The sequence below is a fragment of the Podarcis filfolensis genome, assembly GCF_964270895.1.
Source record: "Podarcis filfolensis genome assembly, chromosome: 1".
In the NCBI taxonomy this organism is placed as follows: Eukaryota; Metazoa; Chordata; class Lepidosauria; order Squamata; family Lacertidae; genus Podarcis; species Podarcis filfolensis.
In genome coordinates this window covers 12,711,193-12,725,033 of record NC_139604.1, presented here as the reverse complement: position 1 = coordinate 12,725,033, position 13,841 = coordinate 12,711,193, and the positions used below count along the sequence as shown (strand labels likewise).

General features: G+C 48.8%; 1 protein-coding gene across 5 annotated transcripts in view; it reads right to left on the bottom strand.

Annotated features, from left to right (window-relative positions):
* The window catches only part of CFLAR (CASP8 and FADD like apoptosis regulator), a 44,673-nt gene that overhangs the window by 18,816 nt on the left and 12,016 nt on the right, over window positions 1-13,841 (bottom strand). For all 5 annotated transcript variants that reach the window (XM_083631078.1, XM_083631075.1, XM_083631076.1 and 2 more), the window contains 5 exons: window positions 12,393-12,528; window positions 9,830-9,912; window positions 9,173-9,218; window positions 7,943-7,992; window positions 6,098-6,173 (listed from right to left, as the gene is read on the bottom strand). In XM_083631078.1, coding sequence (XP_083487204.1) covers window positions 6,098-6,173; window positions 7,943-7,992; window positions 9,173-9,218; window positions 9,830-9,912; window positions 12,393-12,528 — 391 coding nt within the window. The remainder of the gene's footprint in view (window positions 1-6,097; window positions 6,174-7,942; window positions 7,993-9,172; window positions 9,219-9,829; window positions 9,913-12,392; window positions 12,529-13,841) is intronic.

Here is a 13,841-nt window from a genome sequence, read left to right as displayed (position 1 = left end):
CTTTTACTACTGAGTGGAAGGAGTGTTGCAGGAACCTACAGATAATGCCTTTGATTATGCCTCCCCAACTGCATGCTATCTTGACTGTACTTTTTCCATTTCTTTTTAAACATATAGCATCCATATTGTCTTATTTGGATTGTTCTGGGTGTTAAGTTGTGGGTGAACATATCAGACGACACAGCGATTCTTCAAACCGCTCTTTTTAATTCACAGGCCAGAACAGAACTGAACTGAAGGGTTAAGCCAGCCTGCTTATATAGAGCTCCACCAGAATGCAACAGTAACCATTTTCTGTAAATATCCAATCACTGAACGTCACTTTCAATCCCTTATTTGCATATGTGGACCTGAGTGGAAACTATCTACAGTATCCCGCTCCTGGCTCAGGGTGAGAACTTCAGTACATAACACCCCTCCCCACCGAGATAAGGCGTTAGTTACAATCATATATACAGCACTACACATAATGGTCCAATTAGGCACAAAAGCATATCGGTTACATTTCACCTACTTCCGTTAGACCGACAGTATTACATGTCCAACAACATAGTCCTTTAAATAAGTTGGGCGCTTGGAAACTCTGCCAGACTGCTGGGGAGCGGTACCCAGGTCCGGGGGGCCCCGCCCGATTCTTGTGGAGGCTGTAGCGCGACCCTAGGTTGCGTTGAAACCAAGTCCCCTGGATCCGCTGCTGTGGGTGGAACATCTGCAAGTGGAGTTGGCGGAATGTCAGGCATGGCAGTGGTCTGAGTCTGTGGGAAGTCCGGCAGACCCTCTGAAGCGGCTTGGTTCGGCTCCATGCCTGCAGTTTCTGAGGAGCCTCGCCATCTGCAAGTGTCTGTTCTGGAGCCACGAGCGCAATTGGGGGCACTGTGGTAGAGTCCAAGTCCCCAACCCTGTGCCTAAGCTGGTCTATGTGCCAGTGCCACAAGCGTCCGTCTTCGAGTGCCGCCTGGTACGAGCGAGGTCCAGTGACTCCCACTACAGTGGCTGGCACCCAAGGAATGTCCCCCACAAAGTTCTGGGCAAAGACCTGGTTTCCTGGAACAAAAGACCGTGGCGCGTTGGCACAGCCCGGGGGTTCGGCCACGGCAAAGTCCGGGTGCAGCCGGTCGAGCGGGGACCTGAGGCGGTGGCCCATAAGCAGTTCGGCAGGACTCCGCCCTGTGGCAGCATGAGGGGTGATGTGTTGCACGAACAAGTAGTCAGCGACCCGCCAGTCTCCCTGGTCCAGGCGCGCCAGTGCCTCTTTTGCCGAGCGCACCATTCTCTCCGCTTGCCCGTTACTGGATGGATGAAATGGTGCCGTTAGGGCATGGTGGATGTCCAGTCCCAAAAGGTACCGCTCAAAAGTGCCTGAGGTGAACTGTGGTCCGTTGTCGGAGACAAGGACATCAGGACACCCATGCGTTGCAAAGAGGCCTTGCATCACCCGGATGATGGCTTCGGTAGCGGTGGAGGGCATCGGGGCCACCTCCAGCCATTTGAAATAGGCGTCCACCACTACCATAAAGGTCTGGCTGGGAAAGGGGCCAGCCAGATCGATGTGCACCCTCGACCAGGGTGTCTTGGGCGTCTCCCAGGTGTGCCCCTTAGCTGCCGGTGGCGCAGGCCTAGCTTCTTGGCACATTTGAAAGGCGGAAACCCAGGCAGTGATGGCATCGTCCATGTTAGGCCACCAGACGTAACACCGAGCCAACGCCTTGATTTTGACCTTTCCCAGGTGGCCAACGTGCAGAGCCCCAAGGACACGTTGACAGAGTCTTTGGGGAATCACAACGCAGTCTCCCCACAGCAGACAGCTGCGATGAGCCGAGAGTTCGTGTTGTCTGGTTGCGAACGGCTGGAACTCCGATGCAAAAGGCCCTTGTGGCCACCCCCTCCACACCCAGTTGAGCACACGGCTGATGGTGCGATCCTGGGCAGATGCGGAGGCCACAGTGGCAGCCGATACAGGCACTGCCAGAAGATCCTCAATCAGGAGGAGCGATGAAGCAGGAGCCGGGTCTTCCACAAACGCTGGAAGAGGGCAATTGCTGAGGGCGTCGGCATGGCCTATTTCCCCAGGCGATGGCGAGCCGGTAGTGGTAGGCAGCCAGGAAAACTGTCCATCGCAGAATGCACGGCGAGAGGACCGGTGGAGTTGGTCAATCACTGGCGAGGAGGCCCAGGAGCGGCTTGTGGTCGGTGATGAGGTCGAAAGTCCTGCCGTAGAGGTATTCATTGAACCTCTTCACTACAGTCACAAGTGCCAGCGCCTCCTTGTCGAGCTGGCTGTAATTCCGTTCAGTCAGAGATAGCGTCCTGGAAAAGTGGGCGAGCGGTGCTTCTCTTCCGCCTGAAAAACAGTGACTAAGGACAGCGCAGATGCCAAAAGGTGAGGCGTCGCAGGCAAGGACCAGCGGCCTGGCTTCACTGTACTGTACCAGCACACTGTCCGATGAAAGGAGAGCCTTGACTGCGTTGAAGGCCGCTGTCTCCCGATGACCCCAGGACCAAGTTGTCTTCGTGCTGAGGAGTCGGTGAAGAGGCTCAGCCACCATGGCTTTGTAGGGCAGGAACATGTTATAAAAGTTCAGCAGTCCCAGGAACGCCTGCAACTCCGTCTTGTTCTTTGGGATGGGGGCCTGCTGGATAGCGCGAATCTTGGATGTGGTCGGGTGAAGGCCGGAGGCATCGATAAGATAGCCCAGGAACTCCACCTGTGGAACAGCGATCTGGCACTTATCCCCCTTTACCTTGAGCCCAGCCTCCTGGAACCTGGTCAGCACGGCGCGTAGGCGCTCAAACAGCTGCTGGTGTGAGTCTGTGGACACCAAGACGTCATCGAAGTACGGCACCACGCCCGGAAGCCCTTGCAGGAGACGCTCCATAAGGCTTGGAAGATGCCAGGAGCCACACTCACCCTGAATTGCAAACGGCGGCAATGGAATGCCCCTTGGTGGGTTACGATCATCTGGGCTTCAGCGGTGGCATCATCGACGGGCAGTTGTTGATAGGCTTGGGCAAGGTCCAGCTTAGCGAAGACCTTACCCTCACCCAGGGAATGCAGCAGGTGTTGGACAACAGGAACAGGGTAAGCGTGCTGCTGAAGTGCCTTGTTGATCGTGCACTTGTAGTCGGCGCAGATTCTCACCGACCCGTCCGGCTTGACAGGCGTGACAATGGGGGTTTCCCACTTGGCGTGGTCAACTGGCTCCAAAACTCCTTGGGCAATCAGCTTGTCCAGTTGTTCGTCCACCTTAGCCTTGAGAGCAAAGGGAACCCGGTGTAGCTTTAGCTTGATGGGGGCGACTTGTGGATTAAGGCTAAAGGAGATGGGCGTACCTGTATATTGACCCAAAATGCCGTCAAAAACCTCGGCAAAGTCTTTGACCAGACCCTCAGTCTCTGTGTTAGAGATGCAGTTGACGCCGGTGACTTCCAGACCGAGGGCATCAAACCAGTCTAGCCCTAGGAGGCTTGGCCACTGACCTTCAATAACCACCAGTCGAAGCAGGCCCGAAAAATCCTTGAAGGCGATCCGGAGCCGGCCAACGCCTACCACAGGAGTGTTGTTTCCCTGGTAGTCTCTCAGGTGTACGCGGTGAGAGTCGAGTTGCCTTTTGGACACTCTGGGTACCAATCTTTTGATGGTGCTCCAAGACACGATGGACAGGGCAGACCCGGTGTCGATCTCCATGTCACATGGAGCTCCTTCAATGATCACAGTGACGTTCAGTTTGCGTCGCGTAGGCGCGTCGGTTTGGCCAATCATGGTTCCAGATGGGCAGTGGAAGTTGGTGAGAGCGAAACAGCTTTCCTTGGCGGACTGGAGTGAAGACTTGGACTTGCGAGTCGGTGAAGGGGGGGTGTCAGACGGAGCCGATCAGCAGACCTTAGCGATGTGGCCCCTTCTGGAACACTTCCGACACATGGTGTCTCTGAATCGACACTTGGCACGGGAATGGTTGCCTCCGCAGCCGGCACATTCCAACTGGCCCTTGGACTTCTGTTGGAACTTCCTGCGCTCCCGCTTTGTCTGGTGCACATCATCGTCTTCACTGGAGAATGCCTCATCACTGCTGGCCTCTTCGTGATGCACTGGAACTGGCTTCCTAGCAAGACGCAGGCTGCTGGCCTTGCGGATCTCCTGGACAGCAGCTTCCAAGCCCACGGCCTCCTCAATGGCTTTCTGCCGCGTGAGGTCTGGCTTGGCAAGGAGACACTGTTGCAGACGGATGTCCCAGACCCCGGAGACGATTTGATCCATCAGGGCATTGTCTAAGTCTCGGAACTCGCAGTGCATTGCAGCCTGTCTGAGGGCGGCAGTGTAGTTGTTAATTGACTCCCCCTCTGCCTGGTTCCGGTGGTAGAACGCATGGCGTGCAGCAATCTTGGATGGCTTTGGCGCGTAGTGGTTGCGGAGCTTCTCTTGAATCGTGTCCCACAGTGTTGCCTGGACTGCTACAGGGGCAACCAATGCTCGGGCCGTCTCGAACACCTCAGGACCACAGAGGCTGAGGAATAGGCCCCGCTTACGGTCCTGTGATACTTCCGTCAGCTCGTTGGCTTGGAGGTAGCAGTCGAACCGAGTGAGGTAGGAGTCCCATGATTCAGAGGCTGGCGCAAACAGCGGTAGAGGCACAAGTGAAGCCATGGTTCCGATGCCGATGTGAAGGCGATGGATGGAACACAGTGCTCTAGCCAGAACGGTCAGGTCTGAATTGGTTCTGTTCAGTGATTTCGCTCGGTGTTTCAGCTCAGTGATTCAGCTCTGCTCAGAGGGTGGCCGCATCCGGCTGTGCTCTGTTGTCCATCGATCCCATCCTTGTCACCAGTGTTAAGTTGTGGGTGAACATATCAGATGACACAGCGATTCTTCAAACAGCTCTTGTTTATTCACAGGCCAGAACAGAACTGAACTGAAGGGCTCAGCCAGCCTGCTTATATAGAGCTCCACTAGAACGCAACAGTAACCATTTTCTGTAACTATCCAATCACTGAAGGTCACTTTCAATCCCTTATTTGCATATGTGGACCTGAGTGAAAACTATCTACAGTATCCCCCTGCTGGCCCAGGGTGAGAACTACAGTACATAACACTGGGCATTACTGAATCAAAAGTTATCATCTCCCATCTGCTTCCCTTTTGCTTTGCTTTATTACAAAATGGCAACAAATTGTAAGGGACTAGTTTATACAACGTAGTGCTAAGCGGGAAGGGGAAACAGCACTTTCAGACTTCGTACACGCTATACCTTTAAAGTACACTCAGAATACATTCTTTGCCTCAAAGAATTCTGGGCCTTGTAGTTTACTCCTCACAGGGTAACCATTCCCAGCAATTCTTAAACTACAGTACCCATAATTCTGTAGGGAGCAGGGAACGTGCTTTAAAGGTATAGTGTATATACACAGTCTTAGCAAAGTCTAAAGGAGCATCTCCACCCCCATCATTCAGCCTGGACACTGAGGTCCAGCGCCGAGGGCCTTCTGGCGGTTCCCTCACTGCGAGAAGCCAAATTACAGGGAACCAGGCAGAGGGCCTTCTCAGTAGTGGCACCCGCCCTGTGGAACGCCCTCCCACCAGATGTCAAAGAGAACAACAACTACCAAACTTTTAGAAGACATCTGAAGGCAGCCCTGTTAAGGGAAGCTTTTAATGTTTGGTATTTTACTGTATTTTAATATTTGGTTGGAAGCCGCCCAGAGTGGCTGGGGAAGCCCAGCCAGATGGGTGGGGTATAAATAATTAATTATAATTATAATTATAATTATAATAATTATTATTATTTAAAACTATCACACAATCTAGGGATAATTAAAACATGGTACGATCTGTTAATCTAGGGACTACCTCCCCTCCCCTCCCCAGAAGACTTTTTTTCTGACAGATCTACAAGATACGGTTTGTAAAGAACTTCGACCACTTCAGGGCCCTATACCGATGCCAAGTACCTAAATATCAACTTGAGCTTTCAGTCACCTTTGTTTTACAAGCAAAGAAAAACTGGGAGCCTGAGCCCATCTCATTAAATCCGAGCTATTAAAAGATTACGCGAGTTGCAGACTCCAGCAGTTAAGGAGGAATTCAATTTTTCCCAGCACTTACTTGTATCATTGCCAATGCAGTCTATAATCAAGCATACTCCCAAAGGCTTACTCCGCATTCTGTATTTGTTAAGGACCTGCATTGAATGACAAAATGTAATTATTTAGATCCTATCTCCAATGCATGGACCTTCTCCTCATTCCCTTTTTCAAGGTTTTTTTGCCGAGCCTAGTGTAGTTCTACGGATAACTCCAGATGCCCTTCTTACTGTGCATTCATGATGATTAGTGCTCATTAGGGTATCGGAATCGGTTATGAATAATCCTACTTCCTGTACAGTTTGTGCCTGCAAAAATCTCAGGGCAGACATCATCCTTTGGTGCCTGCCCCGTAACTCCCTGCTAAAATCCCACGACTTTTTTTATTTACTACAAATGTTCCAGTTTATCCAACGCCCTCCCTGCCTGACACACTATTTTGTTGTAGCATCGTGCAAGAGTGCCCTTTCCCAGCAGGATAGCAATAATGTCGGGGAACATCTAATAAAGTAGAATGATGTATGGATTAGTACAAAATATCTACCTCTAACACACTAGTATTGTGAGGAACACACCTGCAAGAAATTCCTAGCCGAGTGGGGCCCTGAACTGAGTGAAAGTAGACCTTAGATAACACAGATGTTGGCAGTGATAGTTTTTTTTTAAGAGACAATGGCTCTCACCTTCCGTAGGTCTGGGAGAGGTCTATGGGTCGGATCTAGACTACAGCTGCAATCCTAACCCTACTAACCTGGGAGTAACTCCCACTGAACTCAATGGGCAGACATGGTTAGTATTGTAGTCCAAGTTGGTTGGACCTAGTTCCCAAGACTCCTCTAACTGGAAGCAGCCCCCCCCCAGTCTCAAGTTGAGCAGACAAATGCTGGTGACAAGATGGTAAGAGTCAATTAGGTAAAGGTAAAGAGACTCCTGACCATTAGGTCCAGTCGTGGCCGACTCTGGGGTTGCGGCGCTCATCTCGCTTTATTGGCCGAGGGAGCCGGCGCACAGCTTTTGGGTCATGTGGCCAGCATGACTAAGCTGCTTCTGGCAAACCAGAGCAGCGCACGGAAACGCCGTTTACCTTCCCGCCAGAGCGGTACCTATTTATCTACTTGCACTTTGACGTGCTTTCGAACTGCTAGAGTGGCAGGAGCAGGGACCGAGCAACAGGAGCTCACCCCGTCGCGGGGATTCGAACCACCGACCTTCTGATCAGCAAGTCCTGGGCTCTGTGGTTTAATCCACAGCGCCACCCGCGTCCCAAGAGTCAATTAGCCCTCAGCTTTTCTTTAAAGCTCAAGTACTTGAGTCCTCACGCACAATTTCCTTTATCTGTAGCGTTCTAAAGGGCAGATCGTGTCGTGATTTTCATGTGTGTTTGGGCCAGGGCCATGAAAATCTCACAGCCATGAAAATATAGTGGGAGGCAAAGCAGAAGAATTTAAAGAGGGAGGAACTTGTCAGCCCTCGCTTGCCTTCCAAGTGCAATGCGTTCGACAGCTCTAAGAAAGGCACAGGAGAAAGAACAGCCAGGTCCCTTACTTAATTAATTCATTACAGTGGTACCTCGGGTTACATACGCTTCAGGTTACATACACTTCAGGTTACAGACTCCGCTAACTCAGAAATATTACCTCGGGTTAAGAGATTTGCTTCAGGATGAGAACAGAAATTATGCTCTAGCGGCGCGGCAGCAGCAGGAGGCCTCATTAGCTAAAGTGGTGCTTCAGGTTAAGAACAGACCTCCGGAACGAATTAAGTACTTAACCCAAGGTACCACTGTACTTTCTAAAATTACATCACTTTCTGCACTGAAAGAAATGGTAGCTAGGAAAGACACAAGGGCCCACATATTGTACGATACCTGTGCTTCAGCTCCTCCTGTTTCTGGTATTGATATGTTAACCTTTGCTGCTGCAAATACAAAATTCAATGTTGTTACAGTCATACCTCGGGATGAATATGCTTCAGCTTAAATATTTTCAGGTTGCGCTCTGTGGCGACCGGGAAGTAACGGAGCGCGTTACTTCCGGGTTTTGCCACTCGCGCATGCGCAGACGCTCAAAATGACGTCACGCACATGCGCAGAAGCGGCGAAACGCGACCCGCACAGTCCCGTGTTACGTTCGCTTCAGGATACAAACGGGGCTCTGGAACCCGTTCACATCCAGAGGTACCACTGTATTTATGGAAGATCTGTATTTTCCTACAAAGTCATGTTTATTTTTTTAAAGAACAACAACACATAAAGACACATACACACATAAACAGCTGTGACATTATAGCAGGGATAGGGAAAAGGGTGATCTCCAGAAATGGTTGAGTTACAATTCCCATCATCCCTGAACATTGGCTATGCCAGCGGTGGATGATGGGAGCTGGAGTTTACCAAGACCTCAAGGATATTGTGTTGCCAAACCCTGATGGTACATTTCCCCTGGCCAGAAACATCACCATCATCTACCCCAGCATTATAACTTTTCACCTGGTCAAAATATTATTATTATTATTATTATTATTATTATTATTATTATACCCCACTCATCTGGCTGGGTTTCTCCAGCTGCTCTGGGCTGCTTACAGCACATATTAAAAATTGTAAAACAAAACATCAGACATAATTTTTTCCCCCGATACAGTGAAACTCACAAAGCTATTTAATGTCAATTTGATTAAACAAAGAACGTCCTTGGGTAAGCATATGGGATCCAGAAGTGTGTTCAAGATCTGTGGCTGTTGAAATATGACTGTTAAAAACTTATTAAAACAAATGGGGGGATTTTGGTGCATATTCCTACATAAAGAGATCCAGATGCCCAAGCATAAGACAGGCACCGAAGTACAGTGGTTAGAGCGTCGGGTTTGGGTATGGAAGATCCCAGTTCAAAACCTTTGATCTGTCTTTCCCAGCACTCAAAAGAATGTTGGATGTTTTATTAACAAAGCTACACTTCTGGACTGACAGTCAGAGCAGCTCCGCCCTATACATGTCTACTCAGAAATAAGGCTCACTGAGCTCAATGGGGCTCACTTCCAAGTCAGTGGGTACAGGATTGCAGCACAAGGCTACTAAAGATTAACAGGCCTTACTTACCCTGAAAGGCACGTTCTCCATTTGACAGCCTGCCTTGGTTCCCAACCTGCGAATGAAACCAGAAACTAATCACATTTCACTTCTTGTTGAAAATTCCACAATGGAAATTATTAGGAAAGGGAGAGACAATATGAGAAGGCAAGTATTATGACAATACCTGGGTAAAGTTCATCAGGTTCCCCTTCCTATTTTAGAGCTTAGGGGTCAGCAAACTATTTCAGCAGGGGGCTGGTCCACTGTCCCTCAGACCATGTTGGGGGTCGGTCTATATTTGGGGGGGGGGTGAACGAATTTCTATGCCCCACAAATAACCCAGAGATGCATTTTAAATAAAAGCACACATTCTACTCATGTAAAAATACCAGGCAGGCCCCACAAATAACCCAGAGATGCATTTTAAATGTAAAAGCTGTAAAAACTGTCAACCTTCTGATCGGCAAGTCCTAAGCTCTGTGGTTTAACCCACAGCGCCACCTGCTTCCCTGTTAAAAGTGCTACGTTGTGCCAAATCCAATTTTTAAAAGGACCTAAAGCAGCAAACTTGTTGATTCAGTCACTAAACCATGCTTTCTTATGTTCTCTTGGCATTGCACCATCCTTTCTCCTAAAAGCATTACTGGACAACCATTTCAGTGCGTTGGGTTCATTCACACTTACTGCCGGAGGATCAGCAATAGACAGCTCAGGAAATGATGCCTGAAGTCTGTTAGCGCATACAGACGAAGTGCCAATGGGATGCTCTGGAGATGAAAATGGAACACAGGCTCAGAAATGATATAAACAGTCATAATTCCCTAGCAGCATAACTTTCTACTCCAGTCCCATCCATTGCTTGATTTAATTTTTTTACTGTAACAAAGCACAAATCCTTCGTGGTATGTCCTTTCAGTTAATTTCTATTTCGCTCCATAATCATCAAATGATTAGTACAGTCATACCTCAGGTTGAAGTAGCTTCAGGATAAGTATTTTCAGGTTGCACGCTATGGCGGCACGCTACGGAGCATGTTACTTCCGGGTTTCGCCGCTCATGCATGCGCAGACGCTCAAAATGACGTCATGCGCGGAAGCAGCAACAGGCGCAGACGCAGGTTGCGTTTGCTTCTGGTTGCGAACGGGGCTCTGGGACGGATCCCGTTCGCATCCAGAGGTACCACTGTACTGAATCCGCAGTCTAATTGCAATGGTTCCCTACAATCCACTTGTCCTTTGTCTCTTAACACTTTAAAGCGTGGAACTTAAAACTCATTGGGACTTAATTCTGAGTAAACACATTTTAGGACTGGGTCATTCACGGCCCTGGGCCATGGCCTATCGTGAACAAACAGCATACTGGCCCATGTTGCTAAAACTGTGCCCCCACCCTCTTCCCAGAATGAGAGGAGGAAAAAACACCCGTCTTCCCTTTACAGAACTGTGGGTCCTTGCACCCTTTCCAGAAAATGTAAAATGCTCAGATTTGGCACAATCAGGGAAGACCTGCGTTACAGGAATAAAGTGCCCTTCCAAACCTAGACAGCATCTTAAAAAGCAGAGACATCACCTTGCCAACAAAGGTCCGTATAGTTAAAGCTATGGTTTTTCCAGTAGTGATGTATGGAAGTGAGAGCTGGACCATAAAGAAGGCTGATCGCCGAAGAATTGATGCTTTTGAATTATGGTGCTGGAGGAGAATCTTGAGAGTCCCATGGACCGCAAGAAGAACAAACCTATCCATTCTGAAGGAAATCAGCCCTGAGTGCTCACTGGAAGGACAGATCCTGAAGCTAAGACTCCAATACTTTGGCCACCTCATGAGAAGAGAAGACTCCCTGGGAAAAGACCCTGATGTTGGGAAAGATGGAGGGCACAAGGAGAAGGGGACAACAGAGGACGAGATGGTTGGATAGTGTTCTCGAAGCTACCAGCATGAGTTTGACCAAACTGCGGGAGGCAGTGGAAGACAGGAGTGCCTGGCGTGCTCTGGTCCATGGGGTCACGAAGAGTCGGACACAACTAAACAACAAACAACAAAGTGCCCTTCATTGCTTCCCCACTTCTGAACTGGCAAACGACACTATGCTGGACTCAGAATGCCTCTCCCAAATTGAACCCTCTGTTAATCATATGAGTGCCTCCTCTGGCTGTAGATTTGGAGGGCAGTAACTGAGAAAATCAGTTGGCCTTACATTTAAACAGCACCTCTCTCCTCAATAATCCTGGGAACTGCTAACAGTGGTGGTGTCAGGGACTGGCAGAACAAGTGTACACCAGGGGAAAGGAAGCTGGAGTCTGACTTGGAAGAGAGTGGGTGTGATTTGTGGCGACCTGCATGACCCAGGAGGCAATAATCAGAGGCAAGGGAAGCTTCAGAGCTGGAGGAAGAGGAGGAAGAAGCAGGCTAGGCAAGAGAAGGGTTGGGTGCTTTCCCACCCTCTCCTGCACCACTGTCTCCGAGAACCAGGAGAGACATGAAGTGAGGAAAGCAGCGGCAGATTCTATGCAGGCGTAGTCTTTGGAAACGTGTACACAGCCCGTCAGAAGGTACATAAACTGGTGAAGGGGGAGTGGTTCCCAGTTGCAGGCCTGGGAGTAGCTGCCGCGATGCTACATTGGTGTGCTTAGGTATCCAGAGCTGTAGAGGCAACTGTGTTACTCTTTGACAATAGTAACACTCATCGTTCAGCCTGGAGAGTGAGGTCCAGCTCTGAGGGCCATCTGGCGGTTCCCTCACTGTGAGAAGTGAGGTTACAGGGAATCAGGCAGAGGGCCTTCTCGGTAGTGGCGCCCACCCTGTGGAATGCCCTCCCATCAGATGTCAAGGAAATAAACAAGTATCTGACTTTTAGAAGACATATGAAGGCAGCCCTGTTTAGGGAAGGTTTTAATGTCTGGTTTTTAATATTTTGTTGGAAGCCGCCCAGAGTGGCTGGGGAAACCAAGCCAGATGGGTGGGGTATTATTATTATTAATAATAATAATGAGTTAACTCTCTGTCATGGTCATTCCATTGGCTGGGAAACAGCCTTCGCAGGTGGGGAGTGTAGCTCTGTGCGCTAAACTACCCAGGATTCTTTGCAAGGGATTGTTGTTGTTGGAATGCCTGCTTGGGAAGACCCAAGTGAGACGCTTTTCCACACAAAGCAAGTGCCCAACCACTGAGCTACAGCTCCTACCAAGAATGTCATGTTCAATTTCTCTTTAATACTCTATTCAACATTAATATTATTTCACAAACTTACCTTCCTGCTTGAACTTCTGGATCCTCTTCACCAAATCTCTCCTGCGCATGTGCAAGAAGCAATCTTCCAGAAAATCTAGGCGGCTAGGAGACACCAAGTCTAGGTTCTCAAGGTCAGTTATAACTGTCAGGAAAGTCTGTGAGAGAATTAGAACAAATGTATAAAACAGCAGACCAAGCAGTATGCATCCAACTTGCAAGTAGGCCAGAGAAACAAAATGAGAAACAATATGCTTTATTTTAATATTTCAGAGGCCGTAAATATTTTTTCCCCTTTTTGGTTGATGTGTACAACCAACAATGGCACTAGCGTTTCCTACATAGGCTACTTTGCGAGTAAGGGCAAAATATTACTCCGCCCATCTGAAAACACTGCAAAGTAGATTTTTCCCATTTTACAGATGAGGAACTGAGTCCAAGACATGGTGGCATGAGCGCAAAGCTGCGAACACTGTGAGTTTACTGCTGAGCAGAGATTGAGCCTGCATCTTATATGGAAAGCCCTAGACTTTTATTTACAGCAGGCGTGGGAAAACATTTTCAGTTCAAAGGCTACTTGGCTTTCTGGACAGCTTTCCAGGGGCCACATTCATTTGTTCAGGAAGCTAGCACAGTTGAGTATTTACAGTAAGCTAGTTTCTACAACAAAGGTCCGTACAACAAAGCTACCAGCATGAGTTTGACCAAACTGTGGGAGGCAGTGGAAGACAGGAGTGCCTGGCGTGCTCTGGTCCATAGGGTCACGAAGAGTCGGACGTGACTAACCGACTAAACAAAGTTTCTACAAAAATTCACACCACCCAGGCAAACAAGAAGCATTATAAGTGTTAAATGACATATTCCAGCCCAGCAAAAGCGCTCAGGGACCAGATATGGAAGCTTGGAGGGCCACATTCAGCCCTGGGCCCAAGGTTCCCTTAATCTACTGGATCAAAAAGGGGCCTCATCGAAGAAACTTTCGGGTGGGAGAATGAATTGCAGAAGTGTTGTTAGCTATCACATCGAGAGCTAAAAGAGAGCCTGGAGCTCTTACAAGACCAACCAAAATAAGTTCTCAGATGAATGATTTGCATTTCTCTCCCCTGCTCAGTCAGCTACAGAACTCTTGACTCATATCTAAGACATGTCTCATATACATACGAGACATAATTCTAACTATTGTAAATACTGATATTCCCCTTGTGAGACACAGATCAATACTTTCAAAATTCCAATGCAGGAACAACTGCACTATTAACAGCTCCCTTGGGTGGGGAGCGGATGAAAAGAGAAAGAGAAAGAGGAACAGACAACTTCTTTCTTTTCTCTACTCAGTCATTTAGAGTTTGAATTTGCTCTGCTCCAATTCCTCAGAGCATGCAACTGAAAACTAGCTTTAGAAACAACCAAATCAGGGGTGGTTTTTTTTAGAAGTGTGTTATTACATGGAATGCCTATGAAAAGGTGCTTA